The 16,580-nt window shown below is 40.2% G+C and overlaps 1 protein-coding gene across 1 annotated transcript in view; it reads right to left on the bottom strand.

The window, feature by feature from the left end:
* Positions 1 to 16,580, bottom strand: part of MAGI2 (membrane associated guanylate kinase, WW and PDZ domain containing 2) — a 1,406,679-nt gene that overhangs the window by 99,806 nt on the left and 1,290,293 nt on the right. The window contains 6 exon segments of the mRNA XM_043462935.1: positions 3,245 to 3,388; positions 3,793 to 3,842; positions 3,845 to 4,005; positions 9,677 to 9,765; positions 9,768 to 9,856; positions 11,716 to 11,901. Of these exon segments, the coding sequence (XP_043318870.1) occupies positions 3,245 to 3,388; positions 3,793 to 3,842; positions 3,845 to 4,005; positions 9,677 to 9,765; positions 9,768 to 9,856; positions 11,716 to 11,901 (719 nt within the window).

Here is a 16,580-nt window from a genome sequence, read left to right as displayed (position 1 = left end):
TTTCTGTTTTGCATATAGGGTTATCGTTACCATCTTTCTAAAATTCCATATATATGCGTTAGTATACTGTATTGGTCTTTATCTTTCTGGCTTACTTCACTCTGTATAATGGGCTCCAGTTTCATCCATCTCATTAGAACTGATTCAAATGAATTCTTTTTAATGGCTGAGTAATATTCCATGGTGTATATGTACCACAGCTTCCTTATCCATTCGTCTGCTGATGGGCATCTAGGTTGCTTCCATGTCCTGGCTATTATAAACAGTGCTGCGATGAACATTGGGGTGCACGTGTCTCTTTCAGATCTGGTTTCCTCAGTGTGTATGCCCAGAAGTGGGATTGCTGGGTCATATGGCAGTTCTATTTCCAGTGTTTTAAGAAATCTCCACACTGTTTTCCATAGTGGCTATACTAGTTTGCATTCCCACCAACAGTGTAAGAGGGTTCCCTTTTCTCCATGTATTTCTTACCACTATTGCCCAGATTCATATATACACAGACATAGATCTGGGCAACAGTGATATAAAAGGGGGATTTTATAGTAAGATGAAAAATGAATTCCTAACTACTTTTATTATTAAATTCCCATATTGGTAACCTATATGTTATCCAGTTTATCCATGATTTTAAAGTAATCAAACAAACAAAAAAATAATCAAACCACTGAGTTGTGCAAATATTAATCTATCCTGTTCCTTGCTGAAATAATTTAAACATATCTGTGAAATAAACATTATTGCTAATTAGTAAATACTAATGAAGGTAGAAAATATTAGCTTTAAGTGATGAAATTTGATACCAAACATGAAAATAAAATCTGAATTAATTATGTGCTATGATCAAGAACAATTGCTGACCTTTAATTTTGCAGATACAAAATATTTATCAAATTCAAAGCAGCTAATACAAGTACTTCTGAACTTATATGGTGAAGTAGTTTCCTTCCCTGACATGGAGTTTGTCACCCTAGACAAGTTCTCTGTTGGTGCTATAAGAATCCATAAGTAAAAAAAAAACACCAAAATGTCTGAATATTAAGTATAACCGTAACAGCAGAAAAAAGTCATCCATTCATCCCTGACAAGTCCTAGCCTTGTTTTAAAGATCAGAGATAAAATCAACCAGTAAAATCTGATCCACAGAATTTCCATGACTCTCAAGTGACTTGTTTTCCTTGAGAATTAAATGTTAGAAATATATATGTATATAGTAGTCCAAAATAAACACTCATAATATCTAAAACTGGCCGTAATAACTTCTTTTTGGACAGCTTGTACACAGGAAGAATACGTTGCTATATAAAAATGACACCGAAAATGAGGAAATACTGCTGATTTTTATAATCGTTGACAAGGAGTGAAAGTACCATTTTTTGAAACCCAGGTAGAGACTCATTTTTATCACCTGCCAGAAGAAAAACATCTTTCATAAAATTGAGCACCTGTCTACAGAATTCTAAATCTGTGTTTACATGGCTTTAGAGACCTGAGGTAAAGCAGGGGGACAGAATGGAAAGCTCCCTGGACAGGATCCAGGTGGAATGAAGACAGCCTGGGTCACACACATCCTCGCTGTGCCGTACCTATGTCGCCACAGCTTCCCTCTAGCTCAGCGGTTCTCAAACGTCACCTTGTACCAGAATCATCGGGAGACGGATCGCACGAACACAGCCTGGTGGCCTCAGTCCTAGAGTTTCTGATTCAGTGGCCCTGAGATGCGCATCCAGGAGATGCGGCTCCATGTTGTGTTGCTAACTAACCTGCCCCTCTCAGGGAAGCTGATGCCAGGGGACCACACAGCAGAGAACTACTGCTCTGGTTTAAATTCTGTAAGAAAGAATATTCATTTTATGTAAGAGTGCTTCTATATTTAGGCTTCTATGCCTTGGGAGAACTGAATATATTGAAAAGTCAACTAGACCATTTGTTATAAAATGTGGCCACCTTTTGCAGCCCACAACTCTAAAATCCAGGCATGGGCCGGTGGTGGGGCGGTCCTCTCTCACGGAGCTCTGGTCATTTCACTCACGGCTTCTGCGCTGTGTTGTGTTCATCTGCACTGCAGAGATTAATTTCGTTCTATTGAACAACTTGTGAGTTGGCTTTGCAGCATGTTAAGGAAGTGCCCTTCTGTTTAGGGAAGCTGGGAGCCAAGAAACCAGGTAGAGACTGATCCTAAAACCACACGCAGAGGATGTTAAGAGGAGGTTGGGGCTAAATCAGGGCAGGGGCTGTTATTCTCTGCAGTCAGCCTTGCCTGGGTTCAAATCCCCTGGAGACTCCCCAGATGTCAAAGGATTGTGAAGGAAGGGAGAAAAATAGACACATTTGCTCTTTCTACTTTTGCACTGTGGATGATTCACTGACTCGAAAATGAGACTACAGAAATGGCAGACCTGGTGGCAGGAATAACAGGTTCATTCCATTGCCAGGAGCAATTGGTTGGTAAAACAGTAGAAGAATCTGAGGCTCTAGAACCCAGGAACCACAGCTTTTCTGTATTAACTTAAAGGGCAAGGGGGGAGGACAAGAATGATTCTAGATTTTACTTATAATAACTAACCTTTATTGTGTGCTTCCTGGATGACATTTTATAGAGAGAGACTGACTAATGTGCTATACTTCTAGCAAGTGCTGCTTTGTTATGCATCAACTAGATGCCTCAAAGTAACTATTATATTAAAAATCTACCCTTAACTTACACTCTAACTGGAAAATTTTTGGCTGCTACCATTTTAAGGGCAACATGTATCCAAGAAGCTTCATCCCCCTTTCTCCTGCTTCTTTTTGCCCAATATCAAACCCAAAGTCAGTCAACTCAAAAGAAATATTTCCAAAGAAAAACAAAACCATGTGAAGAAAAAAACACGATGCTAAAAATAAATTTCAAAAGATTCAATCTCAAATCCTCAAACCACACAAAAGATTATGGAGCCACATTTGCATTTCAAGGTATCTCTTAGACTTGTTTACTTTGTCCATTTTCTTTAATTTGCTTTTTAGAGAAACATATATGTAAACCATCATACTGAGAGTTGTCAATTAGAAGCCATTAGAAAGAAAATGAGAGATAAGTCTCAAACAATGTTTGGCCAAACCTTTAGAATACTGGACTGTGAAATGGAAAGAAGGCAACATGTACATCAAGTCAGTTTGCTTAATAGTGGGCTTTAGCACTGAATCAATACCACAATAGGCATTTCTTTCAGAATTAAGCAATTCTATAAAAAGAGAACATTCTTACCCTCATCCTTCCATTCCTTATTGCTGGCCCATCTTCTGCTAATCTCAGCACATACAAATCCATTTTGTACTCCCTTCCTCCATGAATGCTGAATCCAAATCCTTTGGCTCCTTTCTCCATGTCCACAGTGAAATAATCAAAATCCTTTGGGGTTGCGGAGAAATGGAATAAACAATTGTTTAATATCAGAGAAGCTTCTGCGGTCAGTCCCTCTGTTCTCTCTCATAGTTACTGGGATCCAACTGACAAGATATCATGAGGAGTAATCTGTCTTCAAGACAACATTCAAAAGGTTTGAGCAGATCAGAACAGTTTCCTTGGTCATTAAAAGAACTGCTGCGTAGCGTGTGGACTTTAGTTCTTATCCATTTACGTGGAAAACATGTAACTATTGCACATAGGCCTCAGTGGTATTATCTCTCTGAATTTTCTCATTCACTGCTGCTGAGCACCATAAATAAATGCACCAGAGTTGCGTGTGTTTGTGTGAGAATTATAGGTCTGCTGATTAGAAAAATGAAACAAACATGGTGGGGTCTTTGAGGTACCTGGGGCTGCCTGTAGTCTGACAGCGGGAACTGCCTGGTGTCTGGGGAGGCTGCCTGTAGTCCAGGAGCGGAGGCTGCCTGTAGTCCACGGGTGGGGGCTGCGGGTAGTCCCCTCCTGGGGGCTGCCTGTAGTCCAGTGGAGGCTGCCTGTAGTCCGTGAATGGAGGCTGCCGGATGTCTGGTTTCACATCTTGCCTCGCTTTTACTTCTGACCTGTAACCAAATGAATGGAAATGATACTTGCTTTGGTATCTCAGGATTCTAAAGAGATTAGAATGACCTTAGGACCTCCAAGCATGTACAGGCCATACCTCTTGGTGGTTCTTTTGCATATTCAGGATTACAAGAAGATTAAATAAATGATAAGCATTATTTTAAAATCTTTGACAAATGCCATATTATATACTTTTCACTTGGCCGCTTAAGAAATCAAAGTAAAAGTGATGGTCAATCAGAACTTTGTGAAAAAGGACTCGTGGATCACCTTCTTTGACTTGGCTATTTAAAAGCTGTGCCACTGCAGCTTAACTCACATACTTAACTATATGTACCCAAACAGCAGTCTGAATTAACATCAGTAAACCCTTTGAATTTTTCTTTCTCTCTCTCTCTCACACATACACAGCATTCATTACTTCATGAAAACACAATTTAAGTGATCTCTAAATACCCTGTGCTGTGTGCTTAGTCTCTGAGTCGTGTCTGACTCTTTGTGACCCCATTGTAGACCACCAGGCTCCTCTGTCCACAAGGATTCTCCAGGCAAGAATACTGGAGAGGGTTGCCACGCCCTCCTCCAGGGGATCTTCACAACTTAGGGATCGAACCCAGGTCTCCTGCACTGCAGGTAGATTATTTACCATCTGAGACACCAGTGAAGCCCTACAAATATCTAATTAAAGGTTAGTTTAACCTGTTAGCTTGCAGAATTTTTAGTATCTTACAGAGGTTAAAGGAGTGAAAGTAAAGTATAATCACTAACTACAAATCAGGGAGAAAGTCACTGTTCAGTTCAGCTCAGTCGTGTTTGACTTTTTGGCAAAAGAGGCCAAAACTAGTTTTTTAGTTCTGTTTTGTAGATTCAACTTGCTCTAAAATGAGGAGTTTCCAGGTCCCAAAAGGGCTAAAGCAGTCAATGCCTACCATTATGGGATCATTAATGAGATAAAGCAAAAAAATTATTACCATGTATAGAGGCTACAGAACTCCATAGTTCATTGCCAATTGCCAGAACAGTGTTCTACATAATGAGTTACTTAGGGATATAGGTCGATTAAAAAATACATTCTGTATAATAATAATTTTATCTAGAATTAATATGGAGGATTTGAGAAAATGTTTAGCAACAAGGAAAAACTCAAATGTCTCAGGGAAATGGGTTCAAACCAGCAGAATTTTTACCTCTCACCATCTAAGACTAGATGAGTTCTGGTTTTATTTGTTTTTTACTGACTTATGGTCTGATGAGTATTAAACATTTTAAAGAATGTCTCACCTGAACAACTGCCATTAGTGTAATCTAAGATTTGTTGAGGACACACTGACTGTAAATGGCAGTAGATGTGTTTTTATTTGGGGCTTTGAAGGGGGTTAGCAATGCAGTTACTTTAATAAAGGGTTAAGTAGTTCCCATTAGTTACTTAACTAACAGAAGTGACACTTTCCTTTTGCCAGATGCATAATTCAGGCTTTGCTTTATACTTCAGCAAGCTGTCCACTCACCTACTGAGAGTGTGCATGCTGAGAACATAATTATTTAAAAGAAGCTTTGAAAAAGACACTTAACTATGCAAATGCATGAATTAAACAAAAGGAATTAGATGGTGACATTCGTTGGCGGGTGTTGGTTCTTTTCTAGAAATTGTTTGCTTGGTGGTTTAGATGTCACATTGTTTCAAGCTACAGCACAGTCACTTTATTTTCATTATCGCTGTGGTGCTGGTATGAAATATCCATTATGAGCTTCCTTTCCAACCAGATGTGTCATGAAGTACAGCAAAAGAGGGTGAAATGTTAAGAGTCTCCCCGGAGCCTAGAAATAGGGACAGTTAGAACTTGTAACAGCTGTCATCCAAGCCTGCCTCTCAGCATTCAAACTTCATTCGACAGTGCCATGTGTCAGGATTTTACATTGAACAACAACTGAAGAATTCTCTAATAAGAAAAATACACAAATTTTTATGAGTATTGCTAACTTTTAAGTGAACAACATAACAGTTAGGGCAAAAGTTGTTACTGTGAATTTGTAAAACAGTTTATTTTAAGGAAAATTCAGGATTATTATTATTATTTTTCAAAGTCTCTTAAGAGTTCCCTTACTTCAGTTCAGTTCAGTCGCCCAGTCATGTCTGACTCTTTGTGACACCATGGACTGCAGCACATCAGCCTTCCCTGTCCTTCATCAGTTCCTGGAGCTTATTCAAACTCATGTCCATTGAGTCGGTGATGCCATCCAACCATCTCATCCTCTGCTGTCCCCTTCTCCTCCCACCTTCAATCTTTCCCAGCATCAGGGTCTTTTCAAATGAGTCAGTTCTTCACATCAGGTGGCTGAAGTATTGGAGTTTCAGCTTTAGCATCAGTCCTTCCAATGAATATTCAGGACTGATTTCCTTTAAGGATGGACTGGTTGTATCTCCTTGCTGTCCAAAGGACTCTCAAGAGTCTTCTCCAACACCACAGTTCAAAAGCATCAGTTCTTTGGCTTTCAGCTTTCTTTATAGACCAACTCTCACATCCATACATAACTACTGGAAAAACCATAGCTTTGACTAGACAGACCTTCGTTGGCAAGTAATGTCTCTGCTTTTTAATATGCTCTCTAGGTTGGTCATAGCTTTTCTTCCAAGAAACAAGTGTCTTTTAATTTCATGGCTGCTGTCACCATCTGCAGTGATTTTGGAGCCCCCCCAAAATAAAGTCTGTTACTGTTTCCATTGTTTCCCCATCTATTTACCATGAAGTGATGGGACCGAATGCCATGATCTTAGTTTTCTGAATGTTGAGCTTTAAGTCAACTTTTTCACTCTCCTCTTTCACTTTCATCAAGAGGTTCTTTAGTTCTTCTTTGCTTTCTGCCATAAGGGTGGTGTCATCTGCATATTTGAGGTTATTGATATTTCTCTTACTGATGGTAGTTCCCTTACTTATGAAAGGAAAACCTTTGTAGGTTGTATACTAGTATAACTCTTTGTAGCTACTAATTACATTATTAAAGAGACTTTAGAGATGATAAAACCAGATTGCTAATGGTAAATTCTAGGAGAATTTTATGGTATAAGTTCCAGAATCAAAAAATGCTGCTCATGTGGTAGGGGATATTATGGTGGGATTTTGCCACATGTGGGTCTTTCAAGAATTGCTTCCAGTCTTCAGCATCGAGTGTACAAAGTCTCTGAAAGAAGTCAATTTCTAATGCTTTCCACTGACCTTGATATTTAAGACATGTAAATAATGATTGCTTTTGCTGGGAAGGTGAACTCTGCTATTTATACTTAGTTTTTGAATATATTACACAAGGGCTCTTCACTGTTTTCAAAAAATGCTTCTCCTTCAGCAATGTTTTGCTTCTATCAAAATTATTTTGTTTCCTGAGCACACACCAAAAGGATGTTAAGAGAGAAGTGAATAGAGGTGTGCAGCATGTCAGGAGAAAGCCAATTCAAGAGTAAATAAGACAGGGTAAAATATTCACTTCTTCTAACTCATATAAGAAAATTTGCAAGCAGATTGTCATTTTATTTTATCACACTTTAACATGGAAACTGGCTCAATTTGACATGGAGGTGGGCACTTGTACAAACGAACTAATAGGAAATTCATACTGTGTTTGGCATACAAGTTGCCTTGCAGACATCTGTAGCCTGATCTAGAAAAAGGCAGAGTTTCTCTCTGATACCATGAACATCTTGAAATGAACCTAGAAAAATGGTTCTAGAAAAACGGTTCTGTGAGATTTTAGAATTATTTCATTCATTTGGAAAAGATCCACCTACTGGCAATCAAAACGTTAAGCCAGGAAACGTGAGTCTCAGGAAAAGGGCCCTGGAATTGGAATGAGCACATTCCAGACATTTAATGTTACCGAAGCAAAAACAGCTAAGAATCCTGGGTAAATCTGTTAGTAATCTATAAAACAAATTGGATCAACCTGTTAATCCCAGAGTTAGGAAATATTTTATCCTGAAGTCAGGCAAAAAACAAACAAACATCCAAAGGCTGCTGTTTCTGTGACAAGGGCTGAGTCCCTGTTGTAACTAGTAGCTGATGGGGACAGGGCAGTGGCCTCTCCCCAGCGCCATTCTCCCTGCTGAACTATTACACTCCAGCAATGAGATTATCCACCCCCAGGCCAGAAGTAAGAGCCTGATTCCAGCAAAGTCTAATCCACAAAGGGAAGATGAAATTGTGTCTGGGAAGCTAACTGACAGAGGCAGAGCCAAGAAGCAGGGGCGTCTGATGCTGGCTCAGGAACTGCAGGAGCACTTGGATCCCTCCTCCCAAGTCTAAAATGAATCCTGGGGAAAGTCAGTGTGATCTGTCCAAAGCATACATGGTGAAAGCAAGCACATCAGGGACTTATTACCGAGGCACCCAGGACATACTCCTCTTATGGACTCTTGGATTCTTGCCTCTGTATCATTTACTCTTTGGGGCTTAGTCTTTGTTCTTCTCTGGGCTATATTAAAACCATAAACAGCAGAGGACAACAGACATTTACTTCTCTAAGAAAGGAAATGGGAGAAATCAGAATAGGACTGGGCTTCATGGAAAGAACACTTGTGGCACAGGGAAAATATTTGCTTTGCAACATTCTGAGTGATAAACCTAGAGAGTTCTGGGACTCAAAAACTGGGTCTCACTTCATCTTCACTAACAGGGGAGGCAGGAGATGGGTAGCAGATGTTCACGAAAAGGACCAGTGAGGGTTTTGTTTTCAGAGATATTCCTGTGGGTTGTTCTATTTTTCTCCTTTGAAAGGGTGAAAACAACATGGGAACATGTCCTCATCTCTTTCTTTAATGGCTCCACCTAATTCAGGCTCCCTGTTACACACAAGTCTCAATAGGAAGACAGCATTGATTTTCTATGGCATCCTTTTATTATGGAAGTTCATAGTACCTGATCACATTTGTTCATGATGTGAGATGGAAGGATCTCATTAGACTGTTGGTAGGTGGACATAAAGTAAAATGCAGTGAAAACACTAACCTATATTCATGCTCACAAATTCTTCAGCATTTCCCCCTCCATGCCACTGTTATTCTCTGGGCCATCAGCGACTTGGTGGACATTGCAGCCACATCTAACCACATTCATCTCGATCAGCCTCCAGTCTGCTCTCTAAGGGGCCAACTGAGAGAGAGTCTTGCAAAGCTAATCCAAGGATGTCAGTCCTAAGCTTAAAATCCTCCAAAAACCTCTTTGCTACACTTAAGATAAAGATCAGAATCTATAACATGCCTACAGGACCCTTTAGGGTGGGTCCCCACCACCCATGCTCCCTCTCCCTCACCCCTGACACTGGCTTTATTTCCTCCCTCATGCTTGCATGCTCCCTCCTGCCAAAGGGCCTTACTGCATGCTACTGAATACTGTAAATATTACTCTCTTTAATGTGCTCTTCAGCTAGCTAACCCCTTACTTATCTGCAATCATGCACTGTTTACTCAGGAAAGCTTCTCTTACTGTGAAGGACAGACATCTACATTTGCTAATGAAACTATGTTTATAACACATACACAATCTCAAAATCACACAAAGGTGCACGTGGTAATTTTTACTTTTTGAAAATCTCTCTCCTGCCTGCGTTCTGTCCTGTCCCAAACTCTCTCCTTATACTTCCCTCACTATTCAAAATTAGAAAAAACACAGGAAACTTTACCTATTTTCATGTCCTTGAGGCTGAAGTGGCTGAGGCGGAGCTGGCTGGGCGATGGGACTGTTGGGGGTGGCTGGGCTGGGCTGGGCTGGGCCAGAGGACTCTGCTGGGCCAGGGGGCTGTGCTGCTGGGCCATGGGGCTCTGCTTTTCTGAGCCGGGTGCTGAAGCAGGGCTGTTGAGTTCTGCAGTGGGAAACCAAAGAGGCAAATGAAGTCAGGCTGGCATTTGATAAAGGGCAAGAGGTGGCCAGAGATGGTTCCTCTGCCTCCTCACATGACTCAAGGCTATGGTTCTTGCAGTTTCTGTTAGGCTTTAAGATAACAGCTTAAACTTAGCAAGTTCTAATACGCTCCTAGAATTAGTATTCTTTCATAAATGATAAGGCTGCTGAACAAGGTTATGAACAAAAATCTCTCGTCCTTTGTCAGAAGAAAAGATTACGATAAAAAGTATTAAAACTACGAAAAATAATTCAAAGGACTCTAAAATATATTCTACTTATTCTAGCATTACTTGTTGAAGCAAAGTGTTTCAGCCATACATTTTGGTTGTAATGAGAAGTCCTATCAGTATCCTAAATTTTGGATAAGGAATTAACCGCAAGAAAACAAAATGCTTTTCATAATCCTTTCTTCAGTTCCTTGTTAGTCTTATTTCCTAATAACCCTCTCTGCACTCCATTTCTCCAGAAAGAACATTCAACAGAGGAAAGTTAGTAAGTTGTTCTTTGTTAAAACTGCTTCTTGGTCTTTCTTGTTATAGCATCAAATTTTCATCTGAAATTATCTCTCTGTGTTGGACTAAGAGCAGGAGAGACACATTTCATACAGGAAAAGGGAGAAGCAAATCAGGTTTTTGCAACCAATTTTGCTTGAAGTTGACTCCTGTTGAATATTTTATACATAATGTTGTCTGCATATAACAGGTTAAAATGGTTATTTTTTTTCCTGGGTGACAAAAAAGTGATATATTAGTGTTCCCTTATAAACCACTTTCCTCTTTCTTTGCTCCCACCCTACATTTAAAATTTTATTTTCCACTTGTATCAGCCTCGGCATCGTGGACACTTGGAGCCAGAGGATTCCACGCTGTGGTGGGCGGCCCTGTGCTCTGTTGGATGAGTACAGGGGAGCATTCTTGTCCTTTCCCCACTGGAGAGCAGGAGCATCCCCACCCCAGACATGACAACCAACAAGGTCTCTAGGCATCTCCAAATGCCCCCTGATGGGACAAGATCATCTCTGCTGAGGACAGCTGTTTTATATTTAAAGTCAGGTGGCTACTTGATGCCTGCTTGTTAGATAGTCCCAGATGAAATCAGGAGATGGAGGAAACCAGAGGTGTCCAAGGTGACTGAGCCCATCCCTCTCCACGTGGGACACTGTGGTCCAATCACCAGTGAGCTCCAAAGACTGAGTCCTCAAGTAACAGTACTGAGTCAGCAGCCTCAAACTAGTAATGAACCCACTGTGTCTGGAAATGGTGAACTGATGGTAAATTGATGCTCAGAATTTCGTTGCTCTTTAAGGCATGGCTATGGGTTGTGATGCTTATGACTCCTCAAGCCTCAGGGGGGAGTCCTTGTACAGAGAAATTCAAAAGGCTAGGTGGGAATTTAAAATTCTTATCAGATGCAACATTTTCTAAATGAGCTCTCTTTTTACCACAAAACTTCCTCAAGCTTTTCAAAATCAATCTGACTTTGAAGAATCCTCCAGAGCTTAAGTGTTAACATGAATATTTTTTTTTCCTTCAGATTTGTAACTCTATCATCTCTGTTGAATGGGTTCTGGCTTAATATATAACCATAAAAACAGTACTCCTGGGACCAAAGGGAATGACTGAATAACCCGGTGTCTTGGGATTCACACTAGTTATCTACAACACCATATAGCTTGATCCTGGAATCACTGGTAATGAGTAAATAGGATATGGGTTGCCTCAGAGTGTTACTTTTTGCAAGATTGGATAACAACTTTGGACATTCTGATATCCCTGACTGCAGCCAGGTGAGCTCCCGGGCCCCGGCTCAGGCACTCACCCTCCTGAGGAATGATGCGAAGGGTGACACTAAGACCCGCATCCTTGATGAGCTTCACGATGTCTGCATGAGGCATGTTGATGATAGACTGGCCGTTCACTGCTAGGATCCGGTCTCCCACTTTTAGCTTTGCACAGCGATCTGCTGGACTCCCATCAATGATGCGTCCGATTTTATGTGGCACAGCTACAAAAACATCCCAAACAGAAACAGGTATCAGGGCCATTACCAGTACAAGTTCTACCTTTGAGTGCCTGCAGCATAGGAAACAACATGATGTCAGAATTCTGCCTTTTGTCAGTCTCTCGAGACTATGATCTTTTCTATCAAACGCAGCCCTGTGCATATAGCTGAGACCAGAGTTTCTACAGTCAAGGCTAAATTCTGTGATGGGCCAATTCCAAACACATGCACCAGAGATTCTCAAACTTTGAGGTAAATTATAATCACCCTAGGATTAAAAATACATCTCTTTGAGTCTCATCCTAGACCTTGTGAATCAGAATGTTCAGGAAGAAGGGGAGGATAATGGATTTTTAAGAAGCTCCTCAAGAGATTCCAATACATACAAAAAATTTAGAACCAGGGACGTAGAATACAGTACCCAAAGAGCTCATACTCTAGAGACAAAAATACAGTTTAGAAAAACACAATAAACCTGGGAACTTATATCTACCCTCTTCTATTTTACTAAGAGGATAAAACAGGAAAGGGAAGAAATACTTACTTATATGGGAATTATACAGCTGATGAAGAAGTTATGACCAACTTCCTACCCAACTATTAAGGATAAAGGCTGATGCAGTTTTCAACTATTACTTATTCTTTCTGATTCAGTGCAAGTGGTGCTAAGATCTTGTTAATATCTGGTATGTAATGTAGTTCATCAAATTTAAAATTCCACTAAGATATACTTTTCTTTTATGAACCACAAGAAAGAAAAATAGGAAAAAAAAAACCAAATCTCTAGCATTGAAACAGTAACTCCATTTGACAAAGCATGTTCTCTAATTTTTGAAATGTTAAAATATGAAAAATGTGTATTACAATTAATGGAATATGGTGTGTGTCTCTTTAAAACAATGACAATTCATTTTGTCATTATTTATTTATATGCATGGGGAGAGCCAGGTTTGTGGGGATATAGATTTTCTAATGGGTTGATTTGTGTTCAAAGTCAATGTCTGAGTTCCTAGAGGTTAACTATTTTTGGGGTCAGATATCAATAGTGCATGGTGTCCTTATGCGTGCCCTCAAGGTGCTGACCGTATAGAAACCTGTTTCTTTTCCTTTTTCCCTTCAAGACAGGAGCCCAGCGGGAAAACTGCCTGTCAACGACTTGCTGCACTCCCTGTGGAAGTCAGGGACTGATTTCATCTGCATAAAGAGGCAAAGACATACTTCACCATTCATTATGCCCCAGGGATGTCTGTTCCTTAAACTCTCAGTCTTGTGTCTGAGATACAGTGAAAGGCAGAACATCAACTAATGACCATGGTAAGGAAGGACAATCAGAGAGTTAATGAACCAGTACCTTGATCATATTTCTGTTGTGAAAGGTTATAGGTAGCATATGAAAATATTGGCCGAGACTGTGTCTCTGAAGTGAAACTCATCATGTTGGAAGCTCAAACACATTTTTATTTACCATAAGCATGGATGGCTTTAATTAAGAACAACTTACTTACAGCATACTGATGATCATCTGAGAATCTTAGGACAATACATTGCTCAAGCAGAAATGTAACAAAAACTCATTCATTTACTAATTGTGTAACATGATATGGGTATTGCAAGGTTGTCTGGCCTTCAATCATAAATAGAGTGAACTTTCATTCCTGTTTTTGCATTCTTTCATGGCCAAGAGTATCCTGGATCAGTCAATAAATAATAAGATCTCCCTGGTCACACTATGTAATATTGTTATCTATCCTGACCTTTAAACAACTATCTGACCTCTCTGACTTTCTGTATTTCAAAAGTAAAATTAGGATAGTAATATAGTTGAACTCACAGGATGGTTCTGAGAATTAAATGAGTTATCATACATAAAATGACTAAAACAGTCCTTGGCATTAAGAATTGCTCTGTATTAACTCTTCATTCATTCTTTCTATTACTGTTATTTTAAAGTGACATCACTATTGATATGTGTGTGCTTGGATATTGGCACCAGCTGAAATTCTGTCTGCATGGGGCAAACCTGTAACACAGCTAAAATGGAAGGAATACTGCTTACTACAGAGCAATATTCCCTAAGTATCAACAGGGGTAAACAGTTCATTTGGGAAAGAGAGGTATGTTTTATGGAAAACAGAGACACCAGCTGAGGTCAAGAGTCCTGTTCGCTTTTCTGAGGTTTCACAAAAAGGTGTTGCAACAATCTCTATATGAAAACACCAACTTACAAGTTAAGAGTTAATTATCCAAAGGAAAATGAGCATAATACAGATCTCTTCTGTATATGATGCATTTTCTGCATTGAACCTCTCTCACACACATACACACACTTTTAACTATGCTAAGATAAATGCAACTTTATCTTCAGTAAATTATGAGACAGCTGACAGTGTTTTTTTTTTTTTGAGACAGCTGACAGTGTTATCACTGCATGTTTACAGCGTAGGAAACTGAGGCATTAAACAGTCTGCGGTCTGCCCAAGGTCACAGAGGCTAACCGGGGTTTAGAATTCCAGACTGTCAGATGCCACAGCCTGTGTCCTTAACAGAGCCCGGCACTGCCTGTCTCACGGTCACCAACTCCTCCCTCCACTCGAGTGCTCCCTGAGCACCTGGGGCTTTAATTTGGGGAGTGCAGGCTGCCCCTAAGAAGAGAGTCGTAAATGCTTCACCACTGGCCCTGATCCAGAGGAGGGTGAAAGGCAGGAGGTTTGCTTGAAGCGGTTTCTTTGCGGCAGCTCTTTTGAAAGGCAAGGAAGGAGGAGATAGGAAGGGGAGAGAGGGCAGCAGGGAGAGGAGAAAACAGGAAAATTGGACAGCTCCTCAGATCCCATTTAGCAAGGACTTCACATCGCAGTGTCATTCTTTTGAGGCAATTTCTCTGGGTATTAGAAACAGTCACATTTGAAATGAAATTAAAAAATACATTTCAAAACACATACAAATGATATTTAGATGATTTGCTCTTTTGAATTATTCATGCCTCTGCTCCCCACCATTACTGCGCATCATTTAGAATTTCTGGGCATAAAACTCCAAATGTTTCAAAACAAGATTTCACATACACGCACACAGGCACATTATGCTACTATTTATTAATTTCCAGGCACTGTATTAGGCACTTATTTTAACTCCTTACAACTTCAATGTGAAACAGCTGTAAAAATTTAATAATCATGCTTATTTAACTGTTGAGAAAACAACAACAAAAAATGTCAAAGCCTATGACTTGGAAGCTTGGGGTTACTCCCTTCTTTTTTAAATATGTGACAAAGTGAAAGTGAAAGTCGCTCAGTCGAGTCTGACTCTTTGCGACCCCATGGACTATACAGCCCATGGAATTCTCCAGGCCAGAATACTGGAGTGGGTAGCCTTTCCCTTCTCCAGGGAAGAGAAGGGAAAACCCAGGGATGGAATCCAGGTCTCCTGCCTTGCGGGTGAATTCTTTACCAGCTGAGCCACAAGAGGCTGAAAGCAATTTGAATTAAGAGAAGTGAAGGACTGCTTGGTGAAACAGCTTAGGAAACCATGCTTGAGATTTTAAGATGAAAGTTTCATTCTAAATATGTGTATGGTGATAATTCTTTCAAGGTCATTTTCACTTTATTAGGACAGGTAGCATAAAAACTAAAAACCAAGATAAAAGAATGAAAACTAAATTCTATGACAACGTCCTGGAATGATGGAGTGGCTTACATAATATCTGAATGAGTACACAATGCAGAAATGGATGCCCCATCACTGAAGTGCCTGGAATGGCTTTATTCAAATAGTTTGCTATTGGCATGTACTGTCATAAAACCAGTACCTGAAACTCTTGGCAGGTGCAGACAGCCTCACTTCCCTTTATCAGCATTTCCCCTCCATACATAAGCACATCAACTGCTATTCTACAACAAGGGGTAGGCTCAGAGGAGGCTCACTCCGGAAACAAGATGCAGCTCCACTCGCTCAGTCATGAGGTCTACAGAGCTTGTGACCTAAGGACTTTCTGTGCATAGTTAATGAGATTACAGAGCATGGAAGAGGCCCTGACCTTGATTTCTATTATTGGGATGAATGGTAGTCATTAATTCTCTGAGAATTGATGATTAAGGTAACTGCTGGAGTGCAGTCCATTTAGACGGCATGCCTCCCAGACATCATCTGTCAGGCAGCAACATAAATCAAGTCTTTGGATCAAGCCTCTTGACACAGTGTTCTTAAGATACACGGATATTTGGGAAAAGCTGCAATATGTCACGAAGCTTTGGGCATACTGACATTGGAAGGGAGACAACATATTACTAGTTAGAAATTTTCCTTTAATTGCAAATCACATAAATTACGGGAAAAAGAAACCGATCTTTTCCTTCTTTATTCGTTTTTGGGTAAAACACTACTGTGCACTTACACTGCAATATGTCTCGTATTTTCCTGAGATGAACTGACTCTTCTGGCAATGCTCAACACCGCAAACTTGTTTTAGTAAGAATATTCAGACACAATCAGTTGGACCAGATGGTCTCTAAGTTAGCACTAAAGGTCTGGATTCTTTGCGTGTCTAGCCATAACCATTACAGGAAGCCACGATCCTCCCTTCTGGCTGTGGCTTTCTCTTCTGGGACCTACTATGGTCTATCCAGACACCTTCAGTCACTGGACAACCAATGAGCTCTTGTGTTCTCCTTTGGGTCAGTTCCCAT

The sequence above is a fragment of the Cervus canadensis genome, chromosome 3 (genome assembly GCF_019320065.1).
Source record: "Cervus canadensis isolate Bull #8, Minnesota chromosome 3, ASM1932006v1, whole genome shotgun sequence".
Classification (NCBI taxonomy): Eukaryota; Metazoa; Chordata; class Mammalia; order Artiodactyla; family Cervidae; genus Cervus; species Cervus canadensis.
Note: the sequence above shows the minus strand (reverse complement) of the source record. Positions and strands in the feature narration are given on the sequence as shown.